General features: G+C 37.1%; 2 protein-coding genes across 2 annotated transcripts in view; both read right to left on the bottom strand.

The window, feature by feature from the left end:
- Positions 1-1,916: 1,916 nt before the first annotated feature.
- On the bottom strand, positions 1,917-5,509 carry gnrh2 (gonadotropin-releasing hormone 2). The gene is made up of 4 exons (XM_065244281.1): positions 4,207-5,509; positions 2,843-2,982; positions 2,179-2,262; positions 1,917-2,090 (listed from the first exon to the last, which is right to left on the bottom strand). Exons 2-4 carry the CDS (start codon positions 2,978-2,980, stop codon positions 2,052-2,054), a joined length of 261 nt encoding a protein of 86 aa, XP_065100353.1. The 5' UTR covers positions 2,981-2,982; positions 4,207-5,509; the 3' UTR covers positions 1,917-2,051.
- A 1,197-nt stretch (positions 5,510-6,706) lies between these two features.
- The window catches only part of ptpra (protein tyrosine phosphatase receptor type A), a 34,847-nt gene continuing 15,205 nt past the window's right edge, over positions 6,707-26,348 (bottom strand). The window contains exons 3-23 of the mRNA XM_065244154.1: positions 24,174-24,261; positions 22,019-22,414; positions 21,885-21,902; positions 21,668-21,752; positions 19,661-19,734; positions 19,103-19,239; positions 18,777-18,867; positions 18,530-18,606; positions 17,981-18,017; positions 17,764-17,861; positions 17,466-17,585; positions 17,176-17,342; positions 16,949-17,084; positions 16,604-16,753; positions 16,415-16,508; positions 15,636-15,712; positions 15,400-15,534; positions 14,870-14,995; positions 14,633-14,784; positions 10,818-10,953; positions 6,707-10,732 (exon numbers count right to left, since the gene is read on the bottom strand). Of these exons, the coding sequence (XP_065100226.1) occupies positions 10,658-10,732; positions 10,818-10,953; positions 14,633-14,784; positions 14,870-14,995; positions 15,400-15,534; positions 15,636-15,712; positions 16,415-16,508; positions 16,604-16,753; positions 16,949-17,084; positions 17,176-17,342; positions 17,466-17,585; positions 17,764-17,861; positions 17,981-18,017; positions 18,530-18,606; positions 18,777-18,867; positions 19,103-19,239; positions 19,661-19,734; positions 21,668-21,752; positions 21,885-21,902; positions 22,019-22,414; positions 24,174-24,261 (2,469 nt within the window). The 3' untranslated portion in view covers positions 6,707-10,657. The remainder of the gene's footprint in view (positions 10,733-10,817; positions 10,954-14,632; positions 14,785-14,869; positions 14,996-15,399; positions 15,535-15,635; positions 15,713-16,414; positions 16,509-16,603; positions 16,754-16,948; positions 17,085-17,175; positions 17,343-17,465; positions 17,586-17,763; positions 17,862-17,980; positions 18,018-18,529; positions 18,607-18,776; positions 18,868-19,102; positions 19,240-19,660; positions 19,735-21,667; positions 21,753-21,884; positions 21,903-22,018; positions 22,415-24,173; positions 24,262-26,348) is intronic.

Genomic DNA, 26,348 nt, shown 5'->3' with positions numbered 1-26,348 from the left:
GTCGGACACAAAAGAAAGTCTGGTCCAAAAGCCTGAGTCTACTAACTAGTTAACATTAATTTCAGAGTTTCCTTGTATTTGGTACCCTTTAACCCTAATGACAGTAAACATTCAAACTGACATGGACTTTATACAAAACTAGTCAATAGATGTGGTTTAATAGAGATAATGCACAACTAAGACCTTTTCACAGAGTTGTAATTTGGATTCACACCCATAACTTAGTCACGGTTAAATATCTTGCAGGCACTGTAACTTGTATAGCCTACCTATAATAAAGCATATTCTTTCATATCAATAACATTCCTCAGTAGTGATTGTAAGTAAAAAGGCTTTTAACTAAACAAATAGCTCAGCTCATTGTGCACTTATGCATTTATTGTAGCTCTAAAACTATTGGTTTTACTACATGTTGTCTATGTTGTGATATCTTACTGTTTCCAGGTAATGGGTACATGAAAGCCTCAAGCAAAGCATTCTGGGAAACAAAATCTGAAGGAAAAAAATGAAAAAGGTTTATGAGGATTTCTGGTTCCCACAATGCTTTGCATAAGGCTGCTATTTTATAGTTAAGTTATTCACTTATTCAGTAAGCTTGGCACATGTGTTGTGTGCAATAACACTTTAAACCACTAAACAACAGACATACAAAATACATCTTTAATAGCATGTTTGAATAAAAGGCAAAGACGTCACTTGTCCTAAAGGGTGGAAATCACTTTTAATCACTACTAAATACAATCTCTACCCCTCTTTCAGTGTTTTTATTTGCTCCAAGACTAACCCTTAACTAACATAGGTTTTGTTTGAGTCTTTTGATTGCTGTTCTCGGAATCAGAAACAACACAATGTTTCATCCTGTCAGTCAGTGAATGTCTCTTTGTATATCGTAATGCATTTCCTTGTGTGCTGGCTAGGTTGTTATTTAGCTGTACAATAAGGATAAATTTGTCTTCAGATGTCAGCTATATCTGCATGACAAAACCCTAGTGTGACGTCTTGTGCAACGCTACATGTAGTCAGTGTCTGAGCAGTGCTGCATGAAGTCAACAACTGTGCCTAGAATTGATAAATTTGGTCAATTGGTGATACCCTGTGTTACAGCTATTCTGTGTAAAATGTTTTTAAGTCTAGATAACATTTGCTAGAAGTTGTAGACATGTTTTAAAATGCTGCCATGTTTAAGGCAACAATTCAGTGATTTTTTTTCGGTCACTTTGCACCAAATTCAGAAATCATAAGAAACGATTAAGAAATTTACTTTAATGCATGCAAAAAACTGTTTGTCCAGTAACGAAAACAATTTTTTATTTGCAGGTTGTCGTCTTTTGACAGTGAGGGAAAAAGACCAAAAGTACATTGTTCAGCCCTGTGAAATATGTAAAAGGTCTTTTTTAACAATTAACCCTGCATTATTTTGTTTTGCTCACCCCTACAAGGTAAGTATGCTTTTTAATTTAAACGGTTATGGGAGTCCCAAGCCCCAAAAAGTTTGAGAACCCCTAGCCTATTGAGTTCCTGAGCCTGAATTTTAATTAAGGTGTTAAATTGTGCCATCTGGTGGCCAACTGAAGTACTACAGAAATAAGAGTGTTTAAAATGTTAAGATGCACAATGTATAAAGAATACTTACTATAAGAAACATTACTATTCCTACTTGTAAGCGTAACTTTGCAGATTGCGATGATTGTCGGTTCTTAAGACGTTATGTTTTATCCCCTCATTTGTTGCTTTTGCAAAGCTAGTAAATTAATAAATGTAATTTACATAAAACTTAAAACTTAAATATTTAATAATTTACTTTATAGATTAAACTTATTTCGTCTTGTGCACAGACACAGAATTAGAACTGACAAAAGATGCTAAACAATTAAAACAAAATACCAAAATAAAGCTTTTATTGTAGGAACTGCAGCAAATGGTTACACAGTGCCGACAGTAGCTTTACACAGATGTGCATATAACAAGATGAAGAAAATTACAACAAAAAAAGCAGTTTGACGGAAACCTAATGTGATTTGCTGGAAAACACGTTTATGGACATGTTGGTGTCACTTTCTCTTCTGGAAATCCCTTAGGAGGGCATCCAGCTGTTGAAACAATTCAGAAAAGTTAATAAGTAGTAAATATTGTTATTAATTACTCAATTGTTATGTAACTACAACAATATGCACCTACCAATATTGTCTTCCAAATGTTTCTTCCGTTAGGTCTCACGAAGTTGCATTTTCCTGCTTCGCAGAGTTTAATTTCGGCTGAAACCTGTTACAGAAAGCACATCATTATGGGAAGATAATAAAAATTTTCAAAGACATATTTGAAAGACACGACACACATTAAAAATAACATTACACTTGGGCATTATGTCCGTAATACGAAACTACCTTGAAATTTGAAACTTATTGAATGCGTTGGCGTTATTATTAATCTGAAATAGTTAATGTGAAACTTGCGAGAGATTGTAAGTTATAAATGCTTATATTTTCTAAATATGAATATTTTCAATGTTTTGGAGCGCACTCGTTTGTAGATATCTCTTACTGAAGGCGAAACTTTCATTTAGATTTCAACTTGAGAAATGTTTTGTTAAAGATGTCAATCTCGCGGCCATATAAAATGCCCATGGTTAAAATTTATAGCTTACAAATTAAATACAAGATCAAGGCAATATTTATTCTTCAAATCTACTCTTCCTTAATAAATACGCTTTATACAGCTAAATATAATGCAACTAAAAACGTGAAGGAGTTTTACGGTCAATATGAAGGGAAAGCTGTTTTGTTTCAGGTTTGGACAGATCGATTGTCGTATATTTTGAAAGGAACTGGATTAGTTGACAAACCTCTGAGCTGTCATAGGTATCTATCTCTCTCTTTCCTCCAGGGTACCAGCCGTGAGACCAGTGCTGGGAGCAGGCAAACTGAGCACTTAGACACAGCAGCATCCCCATCACCACAAGCAGCCTGTAGATGTTCAACATAACTGAGGGAACATAAAGTTAAAACAGAGACTTTTAAAGCAAACAAAAAGAGAGGAGTCTAGTTAAAAGTTAACAACTGACATTAATAGAAAGATGCTTGCATGACAGTTTAAGTCAAAGGGGCGGTTTCCTGGAAAGGGCTTAAAGAGACAGTTCACCCAAAAAATTAACCGTTACAAACCAAATCGTTCGTGGACCCCATATACTTCCATAGTGGTGTTTTCCTACTATGGAATTGAATGGGGTCTACAAACGGTTTGGTTACAAATATTTCTCAAAATATCTTCCTTTGTGCTTATCAGAACAAATACATTTATACAGGTTTGTAACAACACGAGGGTAAGTTTTTTTAAATATATCAGTGACATTGTTTTGTTTCAAGGTGCACACCAGTAAGTTTTTTGTAAGGTATTTTTGGACTACTTTAAATGTCCTAATATATCTAATCCCACTTTGGTAAACTGCCCAATAGTTTAGACTTTTAAAAACTTGTTGATGTTCAGAAAAGAAAATACAATGCAATGAGTAAATGTGTGATCCTCAATCAGGAAAATTTAGATATATCCATTGTGAATTTAAGACACTTAGGGTCATAAAACCTGCACTATAGGTTTAATGCAATGTATGCATTAAAGTAGAAAGGTCTAGTCTTTCTAATGAGGTTTTATTATAACATAAAGATTAGGTTTTTTCCTAATGCATACAACGAGTCATATGTTTTTTGTAGTGGTGTTACTCTATTTCTCTTGTTTTTATTCTTATTTTTAACTGTTTTATACTTTTATTCCTGTTTTATTCTTTTATTTTTCACTTTTATTTTCTATTTATTGATATTTTAAATTCTCATGTCTCTTATTTCTACATACTTTTTTCTATTATATATTGTTTTCTCATTTCTAATACACATTGAATGACCGTATGAAATGTGCTATACTAAACTTGCCTTGCCTTACTTTAAAGCAAAAGGTCATAAATTCCCATAAAAACACATAGGCTGATAAAATGTATACACTGTAAAAAATAATTTCTACCATATATATATATATTTTAATTTACCATTTTAAATTTTGACTAGAGATGAGCTGAAGTAAGTTAAAATCTCAACTAAAAAATACGTAAAGCATACATGTTGAAATGACTTAGTCTCTGCATAACTGTAATGGCATGAATAACAAATTATTTTCAATCACAACCTAAAGCATAATTAAACAAAACACAGTTCTCACCTTTTTACTTTTGGCACGTCTTCCCCTTAAGTATTTTCTATAGCAGTTCCTCTAATGTGAAGTCCCGGTCTTAGTAATCCTGATACTGGTGCACGGTTCAATTGGAAGATTCAGCTCTTAGCTTCTGACATATCTTCTACTTATTCTCTGGATTCTTCCTCCTCTTCCTCACAATTTATGTCCCACACCAGATCTCCTCCCCTGGCCAAAGCACACACACCCTGACCCTCAGGTCCACAAACATCATGCCTGATCAGTGTAGTTCAATTGGGAGGAGAGCATGGTGTAAGATCAGCCCAATTCCAATTAACATCTCCAAACACTATTGACCCTCGTGAGACAGAGTCTTGACCTTTTTTCTAAACAAACACTCTTACGATTACACACATCATTAGGGATTCCCAGAATGACACAACTGTCGGCAACTACGTCACATGTGCAAATTTGTACTTCAAGATGCCCATTTTTTATGTGTCAATTAATGAAAAAAAAAGGAGAAAATTTGGTTTTAACATAAAACTGTAAATCATTATAGATATTTACTGTAAATCAAACTGAAGGTGAATGCAGACAACATTATTCTGCAAACAAATCTTCAGACATGGCAACTCAATAGTGACCCCAATATCATTGTAGATACGCATGTTTTATTCAACAAACCAATGTCTAGCTCATTTCCTACAAGTTGTTAAAAATGATCCTCATGACCTCACGTCCATCCTTCTTAACCTTTGAGAGACCCACTAGTAGCAAGAAAGTGTGCAAACACTTTACCCTGCCATCTGTCTTAATTTGGAAAAGTTTCCCCATGGGGCGACTGGAGCAGAGAAAATGAAGGACGTCATATGACTGACTCACCAAGTTCCGATTGAGTTCCTGTCAAGCTGTGTTTAAACACGCACAGGGGTGCTGTTGAGATAATCCATCCACACCCCACATTTGACAAAAGGTCTAAAGGGCCAGGAAGGACAGGCGACAAGGTGACGCGGGGTGACATGACTCACTCCCTAAATTTCCCCAATGGGATCAAATAAAGTCTGTCCATTCATGTTAAAGGATGCACCTATGGATTGGAACACTGATGCTTTGAAACTGGAATCTGCATTTACCTGGTAATATATTTATATTATATAGTCATGGACCCTGTCATTCCAAACCTAGTTCACTGTGGGGCAGTTTTCCAGACAGGGCTTAAGCCTAGTCCCAGACTAATTTAAACGTTATTGTTGTCTTGATCAAAAACAACTTGCTCTGACATATCTTAAAATATATCACTGTGAGAGTTGTGTCTCAAGATGCACACCAGTAATGATCATTTATAAATTATGATTATAAAATGACATAAATATCTCAATTTAACTAAGGGCTAGTCCTGGCTTTAGATAATCCCTTTCCACGAAACTGCCCCTGTGTGTATTACTAAAGTTTAAAAATGTTTACACGGCCCACCACTCCCCAGCAATCAATAGCTGTCTTCTCATCATCTAGGTTAACTATAGACCCAATATACTCTGGAAATGAGTAACCCACTTCTAATCACAATAAACTTGAATTTGGTACCAAACCAAACGGTTTAATTTATTTTTGGGCCATTACATTTTCATCAACAGCCCAAACTTTCTTCGTTTAAGCATAAAATAAATATTTGGGCTGTGTTTGGGCGGCTATAAAATCAGATTCACATTGTCAGTCCAAATTCGAATATGGTGCATATCCGATTAGAATCCAGTCACATCTAGAATATGTGAATGGCCAAATGCATGAAATCCATTTTTTTGCTGCCCAGTTGAATGTTTTTAATGTTATAGCCATGTCTAAATAAAGACTTCCTTTTTTACCATTTTTTTCTAATCCGTTTCAGGCTACATCCAGAGGTGGTTTGAAATCCATTTCGAAATCCATTTCAGTCTGACCGCTCTGATCGCACTTGTGTAGCTTTTTGGTTACGTCATGCTGCACGTAAACGCAACCCCAGCACGAACTTTGGAATATATTCCATTTTTGAGGAAATGATAGGGGTGTTTGCAATGGGAAAGTCCATGTTGCGTACGGATGTTTTCACAAACAAATTGTGATTCAAAAAAAAACATATTTAGCAAAAAATCTTCTAAATGTACGCAAAATTCAAGAAAACCTAAAACCACTCGTACGCAATAATCACGTAGCCTATGCTATAATCAAATGCTAGGCTATAATTATAATGTGTATGATAATGTTGATATATAAAATGTACACAATTATATTTTATATTATAATATTTTCTGTATTACATTATAATACATATACCCATGAGACCCAATGAGTCTGTCAAATCGGATATGCACCAAAATCGAATATGGATGGACTGACAGTGTATGACACCTTTTAAATGCAAAATTGCTTGCTGGGTCCATACAGTTTAAGTTGAGCAATGAAGTCAAACAGGTCCAACTTTAGAGTGTTAAATAACTTAAACGATACAAAACTTCTCACAAGCGTTTCACAAACGAATGAGAGCCAATAAAATCTCAAGCACTTTTATTAGGTTTGAACAGTATTCTTGCTTAGAAAGGCCGTTTGGCATTATATAATTATATATAATTTGCATCATATATATAATTATATACACATATATATTCAAATTTGAATAACAAAACACTAGAAAAACAGATGCAAATTAAAAAATACGATTTTAAGACAATAATAATAATACCAAATTCAAAACTGAAAAAGAAAAACATCAAATACATTTCAAAATGGTCCCAGTACAGTTTAATATACATGTATCTAAAAAACGTGAGAGGAAAAACAAAAGAATAAAATAAGCAAGGCAACAGATAGGAATGAAATATAAATAACCTTACATTATGTACAGAAGGGTGCATGAAGAGAAACGAAAAACTGGGAAAGGGAATTGAAACGTTTTAAGATTGTAACATAAAATAATACGTTCCTCTACAGAAATCATAAAATCAAAGAGAGCTAAAGTTTTAGGAGGAAGAATACTGAAAAGATCCACTTGATTTTTGTAATATAGAGAAGAGTGAAGAATCCATTTCATGACAGATGTATAGATATGAAAAGGGAATGCTTTCTGTCCTTCACCTCGATCTCTTAATCTCTCATCATCTAATATGACCGTAGAGCCCCAGTCACGTGGCTTCCCTTCTCAAGCAGAACTTAATCGTTCTCCATACATTAAGAGCTTCAGTTTAAAGGCAGATCTTTGAAACTGCCCATGAGACGGTTGCTTCCTCCATACAATATAATTATGGGTTTAAAATACTACATGGAATGCAATTCAAAGACAAAGAAGAAAAAGGAACAGAAATAATTGTTGGATAATCGCACCACAGACATAGAAACAAAATGAGATTAAAAAACACAGACTAGTTAACTTTTAAGTCTAGTTACAGATTATCATTTGCTATATGGGACAGAGCTGTGGATCGGCCACAGGTTGGAGGATTGGGCAGGCGATAAAATGCTTGAAGCTACACACACGAGGAGGCACTTTGCCAGCAAACTGAACAGCACCTCTGGAGAAAGATCCTGCCCCTGATAGGCCGGTTATTGGCACAGTTTCTCGTGTAAAAGGGGTCCGAGTAAATCACAGTCACTAACAGTAGAACCAATATTTAAACAAATCTTTCAGGAAATCGTGGAATATAATATCCTAGAATAAAGCCGGTTTAACAGGACTAAACGGAGACTGGTTCCTTTCAGATTGATTTGATCCATAACATCAGAGATCTAATGCAATATAAAACACTAAAAAAAAAATCCATCAAGATCCATATTAATCTGGAATGACGATAGGAGAGTATTGGTTTGATTTAAAGTGGCACCCATTGGGTCTACATACTGTACATTTATAAGCTAAAGCATACATATCATAAAATATACATTTCCTAACACAAGGCAGTGTGGAATCAGGGCTTAAAACATACAATAACCTAAGCCAGGTGGTCATTTAATACAAAATAACCAACTTTAAATCTTTAGCTTTTTCATATGACATCTTAAGAATCGTCTTCCCCTTAAAGATAAACAATGCTAAACAAGATCTTTGCAAGTTTGGAGTTTAAAATATCAACCATTGGGAACCCAAAGCATCTTGTACGTATCGATTTAACTGGCTCAGCGGAGCTGGAAAGGCTCATTGACTTTTGCACAATGGCATTACATGGGCAGGAACAGATGATCGGGTGGTCTAATGATCATTTCTACCAGAGCTTTTCGGATCAACTCTGCGCACTGTACCTTTGCAAGTATTTTTAAACTGCCCCGGTGGGACCACCGGGGGTCATACTGCTCAGAGGAAGGAAAAGTATTATTGTCAAGTACAATAGTTAAGGCCAATGAGATGTCGGGGCAAGTAAAACCTCACTTCCATGGTTACAAATCAAATATAGATGGTGCCATTCAGAAATAGCACTGGGTACGGTATAAAAGATTAGTTTGCCAAAAAAAACAATAAAAAATTATGTTCTTATTTACTCTGTGTTATTTCAAACCTGTTTGACTTTCTTCATAAAACAAGAAAATACATTTTACAGTATTGTACTGAATTTTCTGTATAAGGAATGTGGGCGGAAGCTTTCTAGTTTTTAAAAAAAATACAAAAATGTACCATAAAAGCACCATAAAAATGGTCCATAGAAGTCAAATGATATCTAAAATGTGTGTCGAATATGTAAACGTCATGTTTTTCAATAATTTACTATGTTCTTACCTCAACTTAGATGAATTAATACACGCTTATGTTTTTTTCAAAGCGTGAACTTTTAATCTTTGTACAGCGCGTCGTGAATGTGTTAGCATTTAGCCTAGCCCCATTCATTCCTATGGCTCCAAACAAAAGTTTTATTTTGTGCCACCATACTTACTCGTGTAACTACTCATGTGAGTGTCTTTAAATAGAGTTAACATGGAAGTGTTTGGTGGCTTATAAATTCATTCCTGTTTGGATCCTAAGGAATGAATGGGGCTAGGCTAAATGCTAACACATTCACGAGGCGCTGTACAAAGATTAAGTGCGCGCATTGAAAAAGTATGTATTAATTCGTCTAAGTTGAGGTAAGAACACAGTAAAATATTGAAGAATGGTGGTGTTTTCCTTTAATATTTTCGAGGGCTATAATATTAATATAATAAACACTAAATTAAATTCTCACACTAAAAGTATTCATTAATAGCATTTTTGTATTTCTACATTCTGTTTAAAAGCCTCAGCCCCATAGGAACGTATTGCAGGAGCACCCACCAGTACAATCCTGCTATTGTGTTCCTACAGATTAAAGTCATACGGGTTCGAAATCGCTAAAGTAAACGTCCTGAAAACATTCATTTTTGGGTGTACGGTCCCTTTCACAACATATTCAAATAACAAACTCTCATTAACTAAACCACATCTATGAGAGCAATAAACGGGAATGTGCAAAAAGAATAAGAATTAAACTTTACCAATGAGAATAAACTGTATTTAGACTGAGACCGTGTAACAGCTCTAATCCAAACACTCAGGGATTTTTTGTTTAGCCTGATTGTGTTTTTTAATCTTCCTCTATACTCGTAATCTAGACAGACAGAATACTAGCTGTGTCTGGCAGACATACACAGTGCCAGTGTAACAGCATGGATATCACAAACACACACACACTTGACAATACACGCAAATCTCAGTCTGAACATCATCTGAGAGTTTGAGGGTTTAAGCCACCCCCCACAAAAAAGGGTCCCTGTCACTTGACGAGAGCATGGGGTGATATCATCAGCCAATAAAACGTTATCGATTCACTCTGGTAAACGCAATAGAAAAGCACAGTGAAGTGGAACGCAATTGCACACGTGACTGTTAATGCATTTTGTGAACGCGACCGCTTGGCGGTGCGTGCGCTTTGATGTGGCGTTGAGTTCGTTCATGTTACGTCACGCACTACACAGCTACAGGTGACAGCAAAAAAAATATCGAGCTGCCACTCAAATACATTTCAGCCACTCAACTGCAAAGACAGAAAAAAAGTAATTTCTCATAAAAAACCTATTTTTTCCTGATCTTTTGCATCTGTCTGGCAATTTTGAAATACTTATGTATTTATATATATATTTATATCAGTAAACTATATTAGAAAGGTCACTCTAAAATCGCAGCGAAATTACTTCTTAAACCAAAAAAATTACAAGAGCGTATTTACACTGAGAGAAATGGGTAAGGGCCATATTAACAAGAGCAATATTACAAAATATTTAAAAAGGCAACTCTAATGGTATTTGTGTTTTCCATCTTCGGCACCATCGTCTATTTTCTTCCTTGTCGGGCAAATGATTTTCATTCCCTTTTGCTTTGGCAGTCTGTTTGTTTCCCCAGTCGTATATTTTTCGTGTGTATGTAAGAGTATGAACGTGAGTGCATGTCTCCGCGTAAGATGGAGAAAGTCTGTCCAATCGTCATCATCGGGTGGGTGTGGCTTTACTTAAAGTTGGCGTAGTCAGAAAAGGCATCGATATATTCCTGAACCACTTTGTAGCAGAACTCGTACTGCTCCTGTGGGAAAACATAGGGAATGTGTGAAAAAAACCCCCAAATAAATTCAGTTTGTAAACACTGTGGCATAAGCAAATAGTCTCACCAGTGTCTGCACCATATGCGGTCTCTGTAGTCTCAAACTCTTCACCGTCTGAAAAACATCTAGAATGCCCTCTGCCTTCACACGCTCCAGGACTGTGCTCAGAGCACAAAATGTCCCTGTACGCCCTGCACCGGCACTGTAGACACACACACACACAATTTGTCAATGCTTTGTGGATATAAATGGGTTTCCTGCTTAAAGCAACGTCTCTTAATTGGCTGACCCAGAAATCCCACTGGACACAGTAATTTGGTTCATTATTGGCTCCCACAGAAGCTTTTGAGATGCAGTGATGGGCATTGATGAATCTCAACTCGACAAACCTGGGACTTGATAATGATGTATTCAGGACTAACCATAAGGTGTTTGAATATTCAGTTAGGTTGATGTAATTGTATGAATAAGCAGGGCACAGTGCTCTAATTATGGTTAATAATGTACTCAATTGTTAGTTTTTCCTGTTTTTGTTTTAAGAGTTCCCTTTGGAGCATACAAAGTCTATTCAAAAGCTATCTGTGACTAAAATCAAATTTTACAGATTAGGGTTTGAAACTTAAACACACACACTAAACCACAAAATAGGCTAAGAACAAGATAGACAGAACAATAGAAAGACAGACAGACATGAGGGTACATATAAGATTTGTAAAATAAAAAGGAGTTACGTTAGATAGAAACGACTGAGACAGACATAGAACCATAGACAAAATGACAGAACTTTAGACAGATAGAATAACAGAGCGATGGATGGATAGAAAGACAGAGACAGGAATAGAGCGTTACATAGAACGACAGAACAATACAAGATAGAACGTCAGAACGATAAATAGAACAACAGACAAAACAACAGACACAGACATAGAAAAATCGATTGAACAATAAATAGACAGAATGACAGATAGATAGAAAAAATAGATAGAATGACTAAGACAGACATAACACGGTAGACAGAATGACAGAACTTAGATAGATACAACAACAGAACAACATACAAATAGACAGAGAGACAAAAACGACAGAATGCTAAATAGATAGAACGACAAAATGATAGATAGAACGATAGACAAAACGTCAGAGACATACATAAAATGATCGATAAACAGACCGACAGACAGACAGACTTTAGGGTATAAGATTTGTAAAAAAAAGTTACAATAGATAGAACGACTGAGACAGACATAAAACGATAGACAGAATTGCAGAACTTTAGATAGATAGAACGACAGAACGACAGAGCGACAGATAGATAGAACGACAGATAGATAAAACGACATAGCGACAGAGCGACAGATAGATAGAACGACAGAGCGACAGATAGATAGAACGACAGAGCGACAGATAGATAGAACGACAGAGCGACAGATAGATAGAACGACAGAGCGACAGATAGATAGAACGACAGAGCGACAGATAGATAGAACGACAGAGCGACAGATAGATAGAGCGACAGATAGATAGAACGACAGAGCGACAGATAGATAGAACGACAGAGCGACAGATAGATAGAACGACAGAGCGACAGATAGATAGAACGACAGAGCGACAGATAGATAGAGCGACAGATAGATAGAACGACAGAGCGACAGATAGATAGAACGACAGAGCGACAGATAGATAGAACGACAGAGCGACAGATAGATAGAGCGACAGATAGATAGAACGACAGAGCGACAGATAGATAGAACGACAGAGCGACAGATAGATAGAACGACAGAGCGACAGATAGATAGAACGACAGAGCGACAGATAGATAGAGCGACAGATAGATAGAACGACAGAGCGACAGATAGATAGAACGACAGAGCGACAGATAGATAGAACGACAGAGCGACAGATAGATAGAACGACAGAGCGACAGATAGATAGAGCGACAGATAGATAGAACGACAGAGCGACAGATAGATAGAACGACAGAGCGACAGATAGATAGAACGACAGAGCGACAGATAGATAGAACGACAGAGCGACAGATAGATAGAACGACAGAGCGACAGATAGATAGAACGACAGAGCGACAGATAGATAGAACGACAGAGCGACAGATAGATAGAACTACAGAGCGACAGATAGATAGAACGACAGATAGATAGAACGACAGAGCGACAGATAGATAGAACGACAGAGCGACAGATAGATAGAACGACAGAGCGACAGATAGATAGAACGACAGATAGATAGAACGACAGAGCGACAGATAGATAGAACGACAGAGCGACAGATAGATAGAACGACAGAGCGACAGATAGATAGAACGACAGAGCGACAGATAGATAGAGCGACAGATAGATAGAACGACAGAGCGACAGATAGATAGAACGACAGAGCGACAGATAGATAGAACGACAGAGCGACAGATAGATAGAGCGACAGATAGATAGAACGACAGAGCGACAGATAGATAGAACGACAGAGCGACAGATAGATAGAACGACAGAGCGACAGATAGATAGAACGACAGAGCGACAGATAGATAGAACGACAGAGCGACAGATAGATAGAACGACAGAGCGACAGATAGATAGAACGACAGAGCGACAGATAGATAGAACGACAGAGCGACAGATAGATAGAACTACAGAGCGACAGATAGATAGAACGACAGATAGATAGAACGACAGAGCGACAGATAGATAGAACGACAGAGCGACAGATAGATAGAACGACAGAGCGACAGATAGAACGACAAAGCGACAGATAGAATGACAGAGCGATAGGATAGAACGACAGATAGATAGAATGACAGATAGATAGAATGACAGACAGACAGACAGACAGACGGAATGACGGATGGAATTAAAGTGTTCTACAAATAAAGGAAAGAAAAAAGAGATAGAAGATAGAACGACAGAGCCATAGAAAGAACGCCAGAGCGATAGATAGAACGACAGAGCGACAGATAGATGGAATTAAAGTGCTCTATAAATAAAGGAAAGAAAAAAGCGATCGATGGAACGACAGAGCGATCGATGGAACGACAGATAAAATGAGAGATAGATAAACAGACAGACAGACAGAATGCTAGATGTATAGAACAACAGACAGACAGACGGAATGACAAAGTGCACTATAAATAAAGGAAAGAATAAGGACAAATAGAATGATAGAGAGGGAATGATAGATAGACCGAATGATGGATGGATAGATATAAGGGTACAGACAGAACGACAGACAGACAGACAAAAATTATAGACAGAATGGCAGATCGACAGATGTATAAATATGAGAATGACATAACAATAGATAGATAGAACGACAGAATGATAGATGGAATGATAAAAGATAGACAGACCAACAGACTTTAGGGTATAAGATTTGTAAAGCGAAAAAGGAGTTACGATAGATAGATCGACGGAGACAGACATAGAACGACAGACAGAATGACAGAACTTTAGATAGACAGAATAACAGAGCGATAGAATGGAGTTGGATGAATGGAGTTACAAAAGAATGATAGAACAATAGATAGAACAGAGAAAAAATTAGTTTGCTGGAGTAGCACAACCATAACCATATAATAAAACAAATAAAATGTACTTCAATAAATTAAGAAACATACAAACGTGATTTTAATAAAATTAAATTTCTAAGAACAATAAGACTTAACCTAAAAGAAATATTATAATATTTATGGCCAAATTTACAAGCATTTATTTAGCTTTATCACCATTCGGTTTGTATTGTATGTTGTATCACAGAATATCATTCGACTTGATTCCCTGATAACTACACATGCATGCTAAACCAGCAGACAGGATGTCTCCAGTAGGTTTTGGGTTTCAGGCACCAGATTGGCTAGAAATGTTGGTGTGGCTAACCTGCAATGCACAGTGATTGGATGGTTTCCAGACTGCTGCTGCTGTTTCTGAACTGCAGCAATGATGTTAATCATGCCCTTCCCATCTGAGGGGATGCCCACCTCCGGCCAGCCGTGAAAATGAAACAGCCTCACCGCGCGGGACTTATTTTCCTGCATAAAAGAAAGGGGTCAGAACTGCACCCGATGCTAAGAAACTTTGTGAGATGATTTTTGAGATATTCTGAAGTGGACTCACTCTGTTATTGGTGACAAGAAGATCTCTAACAGTGTAGCTCTCGCTTTCTTCCTCTCTCTTTAGCTCAATGGATATGTCCCCACAAACCATCACACCATCGCTAGGCCAATACTGAGCACACTTTTCCTACAAATGTGTGAAAAATAAGAAAAAGAGAATAGAGAGAGAAAGTATTAGTTAATACCATAAGAGTGAAAACATAAATTGCGCGTTGCATTAATCACACATTAATAATATTAGTGACGTTAAGATAAATTTGCGTTAATGCGCTATTAATGCGCTACAGCACTAATTTATAGTCATGAAGTATATATAAAAAATGGACGCATGAAATTATGCACAACTATAATGAGCCCTCAAGGAGCTTTTAAAAAACGTGCACTTTAAAACCCTTCAAAACTTTGCTATTTCAGGACTCCAAAGCGCTGTTGTCAAGTAAATGAACACCCATACCGACCTTTCCAGTTTCAGTTGAAAACATTGACGTTAACCACAGGATCCAACACCATAAAGTTTGCTTTACTGCCTACCTGTCCTCTCTCCTCCAGCTCCGTCAGCATTACGATAGAGCAGCTTCTCCATTCCCAGATCATCCTCCAGAAGTCCTCGATGGTGTGCTGCAACGGCCCCTGACACGCCATATACGAGTCCTTTTGCCTGTAGCCCTGGACACACACATACACACACATCCATTACCATCTGAAGACGCATATCGTTTTCTATTTCTAGAGTCTCTGTAGTAGTTAGGAGTAAATCTTTTACTCACATCTATAAAAGAGGCGTTGACATAGTCTGTGTTTTCCTCCCCTCGTTTGACAGGAATGATCACTCTGTTAAACTCATCTGCGAGACACAGGGTAAAAAACGTAAACCCTAAACGCTCTGTACGAATAAATACTGCTTCCATTCCCACCATCTATTTCAACACAGAAAATGATTGTATCTGTACAATATAAGCATATGGGTCAAATGCTAGTTAAAGGGGCCATGGCACAAAACTTTTTTAAGATGTCAAATAAATTGTTGGTGTCCCCAGAGCACATATGTGAAGTTTAAGCTAAAAAAAAAACATAAATAATTTGTTATAGCATGTTAAAATTGCCCCTTTGTAGGTGTGTGCAAAAATTTGCCTTTTTGGGTGTTTCGTTTAAAATGCATATGAGCGGATGAAGTGCAAACACTGATCACAATGATGGTGGTTGTTGCAATTGAAACTCAGTTGTGTTGTGAATCATTTTTTTCTCTGCACTAAATGGCAGTGCTGTGGTTGGACAGTGCAGATTAAGGGGAGGTATTATTATAATAAGATCTCCTTATGACATCATAAGGAGAGCCAAATTTCAACCACCATTTTTTCATGTGCTTGTAGAGAATGGTTTACCAAAACTAAGTTACTGGGTTGATCTTTTTCACATTTTCTAAGTTGATGGAAGCACTGGGGACCAAATCATAGCACTTAAACATGAAAAAAGTCCGATTTTCATGCCATGGACCCTTTAAGCCACAAATGACAGATTGGTCTTGAAACATGGATACACAACTAACATGGAATGATTTGCAAAACTCTATTCTTCTTCATGTTGGCAGGCAGATTCCCAGTCCTCATCTTGTCATTCTGGATTTTTATGGAGGTGAGTTTCTAAAGAAGAAAATCATCAAAAACAGAAAGAACTACACGTTATCATTTTTTTTAATGGTCTCAAAGAAAACAACAGAGAGGGAGACGGTCCCTACCTTAAACTCGGCCTCCAGTCCTGTACCACCGCCCCCTGGTAAAGGGGCATAGAGTTTGGCCAAGTGAGACTCCAAAGACGTCACTTCCAACTCGGTGTCCCCATAAAGGTAGTGCTCTAACAAAGCTTGGAATATGAACACATACTGCATCTGTAGGGAGATAAAATGACCTTTGATGAGATCTTATGTTGCTTTTGCATCTTTATGCATATTTATTAATTGTAATGGCATGCAAAGGCCATCCAAGCACACCCTTCAGAATTTCTCATTTTGAAAAAAGTTAACTTCAAAGTTTAAGTAATTGATGACAGAATGAACCAATGAAGAGGTTTCATTTAAACTTACATCAGTTTGGACCATCTGGCAGCGCTGAGCTCTGATCCGCGTAACAAACCCAAAGACGTCTACCTTCCTCTCCGCTCCCATCATATCCAGCATAGCATCTATTACGATGAAGGTCCCCGTTCTGCCCACCCCAGCACTGAGACGTATAGATGAAATCAGATACTGGATGTCACGTATGAAATACACAAATACCTATACGTATTCACATCACAGAAAACGGTTCTCACCTGCAATGTACCACTATGGGTCCAGCGTACTGCGGGTTGCAGGTTTTCACCTTTTTGAGGAACTTAAGCATGCCGATGGGAGTGAAAGGAACTCCGAAATCCGGCCAGCTGGTAAAGTGAAACTGTGTGACAAGCCTCTGGGGCTTTTTACCAGATAAGTCCCCCACCTGAACACACATAAACATGATTCACATAAATAAACGTATGCTTATTGATCGAAAAACTATTATAAATATTATTTTGGTATATCTTTAATGATAATGGTAGCACTGGCTGCAACATTGGGTTACCTGCTGAATGCAGAACTTGCGGATAGTGTAGTCAACTAGAACCATCATGTCCTCCACCGACACCCGGATATTTCCGTACGTCCAGCATCCCTGATCCGGCCAATACTGAGCGCATTTACACTGTGTGATATCAAGCAGAGTCATGATTATCATGATCATAAATCTTCATAAAAATGCCCAAAAAACTCCTCTTTTAATCTATTATGCAATACTGGCAGAAAGAGCTTGTGCGCTAAAGATCATCTTACATGGTAACACTACACTACATTACGTTATACAGATATCTTGTGGCATTTACCTCTTTCCTCTCTTTCAGATTGGTTACCATGACAATGGTGGCAGTGTTCTGTTCCCAGATCATCCTCCAGAAATCATTCACCGTTTCCTCCTTTGGTCCTGGAATAAAAAATCTTTACATTATCCTCAAGTTTGTGTAAAGACTTTTGGTCAACATATTAAAATGTGTATGTCAAGTACATACACGAATACCATTCATTGATTTTTTTTTCATTTACCTTGTGCGGCAATGAATTTGTTCTTTTCCTGGTATCCCTGATGAGTAAGCCAGAACAGTATTAAGAAAAACTATATTTAGCACATCTTTATGTATTCCCAAGTTCAAAATTAAAGGGGACATATCATGAAAATCTGACTTTTTCATGTTTAAGTGCTATAAATGGGTCCCCAGTGCTTGTATCAACCTACAAAACATGAAAACGAACAACCGAGTAACTTATTTTTGGTAAACCATTCTCTGCAAGCATGTGAAAAAAATAGGTAATTGAAATTTGGCTCCCCTTGTAATGTCAGAAGGGGATAATACCACCCCTTAATCTGCGCTATCCGACCACAGCACTGCCATTTAGTACAGAGATCAGCTCATTTGCATTTTAAAGGACACACCCAAAAAAGGTACATTTTTGCTCAAAACTACAAAGTGTATATAATGATTTATCTATACGGTACTTTGAGCTAGAACTCCACAAATGTACTCTGGGGACACCAAAGATTTATTTTACATCTTAAAAAAAGTCTTGTGAAATGTAAGGCCAAACGTGACTTACGTTTATAAATGAAGCGTTGATGTAGTCGGAGTCAGGAACGCCCTCAAGAGAGGTCAAATGCAACCTGGAATGATCATCTAAAGAAGGTAAACATGTTATAAATAAGTAAAAAAATTATGTAAATTAAGTAATATACACGCATAACATTAAATGTAACATTTATAGACTATTCATGCAGAGAACTTCCATATTACGTGAAATTAAAGTTTAGAAATGTGCTCTTTATTATCTTGCTGGAAAGTCTTACATGGCAGGATGTTGACGTATCTGTTCTTCTCCTTGTTTTCCTCTTTTGAGGCAGCATCACATGAAGCCTGAATAGGACATACAGGCAACGCCTACAGGGAAAAAATACAATCGCAGTCAAACCTGTGCTACACAAGGGCCTTGGGAGCATTACACAGTGATATAGTCTGGTGTGATTTAATAAAGTAATGTAACATTTTCAATCAGATCTCGCATGTGCATATTGTGATTTAAACTAATTGATGGGCCAATTTATAATCTGTACAATCAGTTCAATGCTTTCCAAAATAAGGTGCTAGGTTTGCACGGGTGTTTTAGTGCACCTACATTGAATTCCTCCCGGAAGAGTTTATTGTCATCGGCCATTCGGCGGTTCATTTCCTCCTCTAGCTTGTCGACAGGAAGGGGCGGGTACTTCCTGTTGGTGCTAGGCGAGCGGGCCAGTAGTGGCACGCTCTGAAGTTCTGTGAAATTAAGAGATGGAGCATGAAGGAAGGCGTATGGAGCAGAAAAGTGGGAAGCAACGAGGGTTAAGATAGACATTTCTTAAACATATTTAACATACATGATGTATATATATTATAGATAATAAAGAAAATAATGCAACAACACACAATTCAGAGAGTAAAAACAGATATGTTAACATAAAAATATGTGAAGAATGACTTGCAATTTGTCTTTTAACCATGTTGGGTATGGGTGCACCAGTAGGGGGAGACAGAGTACAATTCAAGGTAAAAATCTGAATCTGAATGATGCTACACTCAAATAAAAATCCAACAAATATGAACTTAAATCCTTCATTGATGACTGCAATATATGTACCATTTAAAGACATATTTTCAAAATGATAAGCAGAAAGACACAAGCTCATTTTATATTTACCTGTGTCGTCAGCTCTGCCATTGGTCAGCCGGAAAGAGTTGGAGTGGCTCCCTGCCTGCTTGTACTTCTTAAACCTGCCACAACAAAGAAAAACAACAGGACGATCATTACCATGGTAACTGGACAATTCAGCTCTTTGCTTCCCCGCCGTTATTGTGGGTTTCATGATGAATTAAGCTTTCTTCATTTTCTCATCTGTTCACTTATGATGGCACATGCGTGTGCTGGTGTTCTAGGTCCTACATTTTTCAGGACCCACAACCAGGACACAATCTTGAACGATTGTTAGTTTACACATTTTCAACCAATCATGTTGGAACTTTCATTATTCATTTACCAGTATGTTTCACTCGATCTATCTGCATTTGGGTCAATGAAGTGATGTTAATTATTTTGAGTCTGTATGGTTCAATTAAACATAAAAGGGTTAAAATTTCAAAATAAGTTTGCTGATTACTTGCATACATTCTCTATTTTGAGGACCAAGTCTAAAATTCCAGGTTTTATTTCATTTTGAAAGAATATTTGGGGATAACTGCAAACATGTCAATGTGGTGTAACTGGTCTGTGTCAGTTGGTGTAACTAATATTTTGTTTAATGAAAATATAAATGTATTCATAAAAAATGTGGAATAAAATATAATCATCTAGTTAAGTGTAATAAGGTTTTTTTGTAATAATTTTTCAAAGATTATTTAGAAAACAGAGCTGTTTTCAGCATATGTGAGGACCAGTGGCGTAGCAAGTCAGTCCCGGGCCCATATGAAAAAAAAATTTACGGGGCCCCTTAAGCCAAAGCCCCCCCGAACCTTGCCCTGTGGCGCGCAGGTCTGTTAACAACATATACTTTTAATAAGGTAGTCAAATATTTTTACTTAACTTTTTTACTTTAGAGGGTAGATTTAAATATAGAAAAACTAAATGTTTTGGGTAGTTTTTGACTAGTGACTAACTTCTCCACCTTCTCTTTTCTATTTAAGGCCCCACTTTTTTGTTTATATTTGTCCATCCTTAATGTAACCTCTCACACTGTGTTTTCTTTTTTTTTGGCGCGGCGATGCGTCATGTAAAAAAATGATGGCGTAGTTATCTACGGCAGCCGCAGAGTGCAAAAAAAAATAAACCAAACAAGAAATGACGGAGAAATTAGACATTATGGAGAAATAAGAAATGACTACACATGATATGCATACAAAAATATATTTATTGCAGCCAAAAATAAAAATTTAATTGAAAAAAAGGTTTTAATTAAAAGCTGGGGTGGGCCCAGGCCCAGGCCCCCTATTGGCCTGGGCCAATTTGCATCTGCATACCCTGCATGCCCAGACGCTACGCCACTGGTCAGGACAAATATTGCCAAAAAGCATTAAAATTTACATTTAGAAATAACTAATAAAAATATATAACATTTTTATGATTATGCTTACATGCCATCAAGGTGGATAAAATATTTTTTATTTCTTATTGTTTGGCGCAATTGGCGGTGACACCATTTTACATTTTTTTAGGTCCATTCAATTTTAACCATCATAAAAATGGTGCAAATGCAATTTTTATGGCATAAAATTAACATAAATATACTATTGAAATTAACCTGATGCGTGTTTTAAAACGTTTTTTTTTATAAAAGATTTTAAAATTTTTCATGTTGCCAAACCATTTTTGTCACTGACCCATTTACCACATTTTAGCATGTTTCAATCCATTCACTGAAATCCCACAGACTCTCCTCACATTGATTGTCTACAGAATCTATAAATGTATGTCTATGCTCTTTTCTGAGCTGAAATTTATGGTGAGACATTAACCTACATTTATATTTATGCATTTGCTAAAGTGTTTTATCCAAAACGACTTGCATTCAAGCTACACATTTTATCAATATGTGTGTCCCTTGGGAATCGAGCCCATGACCTTGAAAAGTTGCTAACTCAATGCTTTACCAAGTAAGACGTAGTATCTTATGTGTTGAAAAAAGACTAAACACTTTTGCATAATGATACTGACCTTAACATGTACAGCACTATGATGATGAAGACAATCACCAGAAGAGAAGACAGGGCAACCATCACCGCCATGATTGCTGTGTCATCTTGATTTGGAGGACAAAACAAGTCATTAATAAAGTTTTATTTTACAGAAAATATCAAAATTCTGACAAATTAAACCTTGGTAAATTCATTCTGTATGTAAATGTTAGTGAACATTGATAGCTAAAACGTACCTTGGCCACCACCATCATCTTTATTTGATGGAAAAAACAGAAACAACATTATCAAACACTAGAAAGTGTAAATATAGTACTTACAAAAGGACTACAGTGAAACAATGCATACATTTGCTTCCAAAAGTACAAACCTGGAGGCTTGCTGACAGTTTTGGTGGGATCTGTAGAGACAATCGTAGTAGCAGTTTCGCCCTCTGTGGTTGATAGATCAGTTGATGGGTTTTCTGTAGTTAAAACCGTCGTCTCATTATCCCCAATGCTGGTGGTGGTGTTGGACGGTGACACAGCAGACGGGGTTAACGGGGCAGGTGGAGCTTCACTTGGGACGGACTGAGTTGAAGGGGGAACAAATGGTGGTTCTGTGGAAACCAGTGGGGTCACCACGCCCGCAGAGTCATTGGAGCTTGTCGTGGCTATAAGTTCAGGGGACGGTGTCGCAACTGGGGTTGCTGATGGGGGCTCCTGAGTGACTATTTTTGAGGGTGTTGTAGGAGGAGGTTGTGTAGGTTTGATGGTTAAGACTTCACCTGACACACACAGAGAGAGAGATTGTTAAGCATTGATCATTTTCTTCAATAAGAGTGTTGAGTTATAAAGTTAAAGTAATAATTACTTTAATAACTTAATAAGTACTTTGCATAATTTTCATCGCTAACATGCCAACAAGCATGGGAAACCGCAAAGCACATCAAATAGCTTCAGGAAAGGAACCTGGGGCCACTACAACAGCATTTAATGGATGATTTAAAATACATGATAAAATTGTTGTCGAACTGCATTGCGGATTTTAAATGTTAGTAAATGGTAACCGTGCCAAACACTTCTGGATCTTCCTCATTCAAGTGGTTAGGAACTATACTTGCATGACTAGAAAACAGCTGCCTGGAGGAGTTTCCAAGATGGCCGCCAAGCGAACAGACTTCCCCACAACACAACTAGACATGTGAGGAAATGGCATATCCTCTAGGCAATTCCTGAGTAATCACCTTGGAAATATGGGCTACAGGTAAATCTAGCGAAGGATAGGAGCGAATACCCCAAGATGTTTAAGTGTAGGCACTTGTTCATTATGTTGGTAGTTTTTCTGTTAAAGCATACCTGCTATATAACTTGTGAAAAAGTGCATTATTTAGCTGTAGCTCCTTTGTTGACACACCAAATTGCTCATGAAGTTCCTTACTTGTAAGTCGCTTTGGAAATAAAGAGTATACTAAATTTCCACGTGAATCAATGTGAATATCCAGCTATATCCCTACGTAACCATTTGAGGTCAATTACAAGTTAATAAATTCAACCTGTTCGACAGTTCATAAACCCAAACAAGATACAGTACGTTTACAACAATACGCTTATAATGGAGGGCTGCATGCTTGGGTTACATGGTTACAGTTTAAATTTAACACAGATGTACACGCTTGTAATTTAAGTTTCCCCCAATCCAGTCTGAATGTTTGGCCTTCCTCTTCAGTTTTAGCTTCAAACTAAATTCAGATACTGAAAGACTTATCTGAGAAAAAGTGATTCTTTATGCTGAGAAAGTCACAAAAGCGCTTAATACGGCGGGAACTGCATCATGGCCACAATATACATTTATAAGAAACATATTTAAAGAGCCCCTATTTTCCGTTTCATGATTATACATTTATTTTGGTGAAAGTTAATAAACTGCCCCGAAGTCTACGATGACGCGAGTTATCATCTCTAACTGAAATCTCTTGGATTACAATGAAAGCAAGGATTGTAGGCAACAGTTTACATCTAAAGCGAGTTGACTTGCACACACTGCTCATTATCATAATTCCACCCACTTGTTATTTGTCATTTCTGCGATCACAAATGCAGACATGGTTTAATGTTTTAGTATCCTTTCTTTACCAATATGTTATGTTCTGCTCTAGCCACCCTGGAAAGGTGGTCAACCAGCTTGCATTTTCTGGATCAGATTCAGGCTCGTATTGATAAGGTATTAAAGACGATATTATCTACTGTTGGGTGCTGATCTTCCAAATATGGTAAGGAGCACCACATTTCTGCCCCTCGCTTGACCTTTTCATCCAATCACAACACACTGGATAGCTAGCCAATCGGAGCACCCGCGCTTTCACACTCACGTTTCAGAACAGGAGCAACAATAATGTACGGTATATGAAAAATAATATGTTTTTGGAACCATAAACTATGCGAACACATTGTATTACACCAAATACAAAAAAAATTACGTTTTTTTAAGCAATATAATAGGTGCTCTTTAATAATGAATTACCAAGGGAGCTAAAATTGCCTTACCTGAAGGGGCAGGGTTATCCTGAGCCGAGCTGAAGGCCACACAGGCCACATGTATCAGCAGGAGCAGAGGACCTACACCCATCCTGCCCTGAAATAGACACATTACAGGTTTCAGTCTTAAAACCAGCATCATTTTACAACAAACAAACAAACAGAAATGTTTAGGTGGCATCCCACTAGCTGACTTGAAATTCGATTTAGATGTCACACATACCGACTGTCTGTCAATGACAATAAGCAGTTGTCACAGTCTTAATAAGGATGAAATGCATGGAGTAACTTTACCCAGTGAATATGTGGGATTGTTATACGTTTCTGCATGCTTTAGTTAGAAGAAGATTTAGAAAAATGTCTATAATTGCATTTGCTATATGTGGCTTTGCATTTACTAAAAGAAAGATTTTGTGCAATAAAACCTCAGAGAAATAAGGCTACTAACCAACAGAACTACAAGTGTATTATTTAATGATTTGTTTAACTGAAATTCTAAGATTGAGATTGTTTTATGCCATGAATTTAATTTGGAGGGGCGTGTATGGATGCACCCTACACCCTCCGAAAAATTTGAGAACCACTGGTGTGAGGCTATCAACTAATTTCAGAGAGCTGAGTCACTGGGTCTGTTAACTTTTTCCCTGCCAGTGTTTAAAAAAAAAGTTAGCCAGTGCCAGCTTTATTTTATGATTTTCACAAAAGTTTAATGCCTTCGAAAAATGTTCTTTAAATATTTAAATATACAATATATCAAAAGAAGGAACAGACCCTCTGCTTTCAAACAAAAATAACGTTTACCTTTATTCTCTTTTTATCACCTCTCAAATATGGGTAGGTTTCATTCAAAAATACCACATTTTTAGGGATGCACCGATAGGATTTTTTTGGGCCGATACCGATTTAAACAGACAACTTCTGGCCGATACCGATATTAAACACTTGTATACAATACTATTCAGTTGGTCTATTAGCTAGTTAATTTCTGCATCAAATTATTTTTACTGAACATGGATTGGATCATTGGATTAACATTCAACTGACCAACATAATAAGAGAGACACAAATTAAGCTAAAACAAATATAATAGGACAACTTGACAACCTTCTAAAGGTGGTTTTTGCTATTCAGCATTTCTTTTATAAACAACATTAACTCATTTTTTTTTTTTTTTTTTACATATAATGGATTTCTTTAATAAACATAAATAATGCCAGTGCTATTGCTTTAAACAGTATAAATATTGCTACTTCAAAAAAATTGGGCTTCTTTTCCCCCACTAAAGTGCAGTCTGTTTCTTTTATTGTCCAAGACATTTGAGCCAGCTCAAAAAAGGGTTTCTGTCGGTGCTTAAGTTTAGGGCACACCAGAATCATTTTAATTGAACAACAGACATGCAACTCATTGCCTTTATGCAGTTAATTAATAAACAATCGGTATCGGCCTTTCTCGTGCTTTTGCCGATATGCCGATGGTTTCAAATTCATCAAAAATCTGCCCATAAATATTGGTGGCCGATACATCGGTGCATCACTACAAATTTTAAGCAAAAAGCTAAGATAATTGCATTTTTGTGAAGGACTTTTGATAGAGATCAGATTCAGAGCGATGATCAAAACATACACAGAGTTTAAACGGTTTGGCCTAATGTTGAGTACACACCAAAAGATAATCGGGCTGGTTTTGGGTCAATTTCCCCCCTTCCGACAGTCCTAGCTATGTCCCGATTATCTTGATGGTTCTACAGATTATTTTATCAGATTTTCCCTTGGTGTGAGTAGTGTTAAGAGTGTCCAAACCTGATCGGAAGAACATCGGGGCTTGTTTAATATTTACGATCAGAAATACTGATGTGTGGGGAAAACCACGAGGACAAACGCATGCACTCTCTTGAGATTATTACGTGAAACAAAACAATATCCAATCAGAAAGTGAGAAGATGAAAGACGGAAGCAGTCATGGCGCAGCACAAAGTGAAGCAGTGAACTTGTACAGACCATGTTCCCGCTATCTCCACGATTTCACCCAAACCCTTTCTTTTTTCCTTGAAATTTCTGCGAAAATCATTCCAAATACAATCATTTTGAAAATCTTATAATATGTAAAAAAAATTTGGTGTGTACCCAGCATAAGGGGACACTCCCTGGTTTTATAAGTTGGGTAAGAGCACTACCTGGTGGATAA

This window comes from Paramisgurnus dabryanus, chromosome 18, assembly GCF_030506205.2.
Source record: "Paramisgurnus dabryanus chromosome 18, PD_genome_1.1, whole genome shotgun sequence".
Taxonomy (NCBI): domain Eukaryota; kingdom Metazoa; phylum Chordata; class Actinopteri; order Cypriniformes; family Cobitidae; genus Paramisgurnus; species Paramisgurnus dabryanus.
The sequence above is the reverse complement of the archived record's forward strand: the minus strand, read 5'-3'. Positions and strand labels throughout refer to the sequence as shown.

What these genes read in the sequence shown, in the direction of transcription:
- gnrh2 (XM_065244281.1), bottom strand. Translation starts at nt 2,980, where the DNA reads ATGTTGAACATCTACAGGCTGCTTGTGGTGATGGGGATGCTGCTGTGT. An exon ending in ATACCTATGACAGCTCAGAG is followed by an intron (nt 2,263 to 2,842) that starts GTTTGTCAACTA and finishes TTTCTGTAACAG; the next exon opens with GTTTCAGCCGAAATTAAACT. An exon ending in ACATTTGGAAGACAATATTG is followed by an intron (nt 2,091 to 2,178) that starts GTAGGTGCATAT and finishes TTGTTTCAACAG; the next exon opens with CTGGATGCCCTCCTAAGGGA.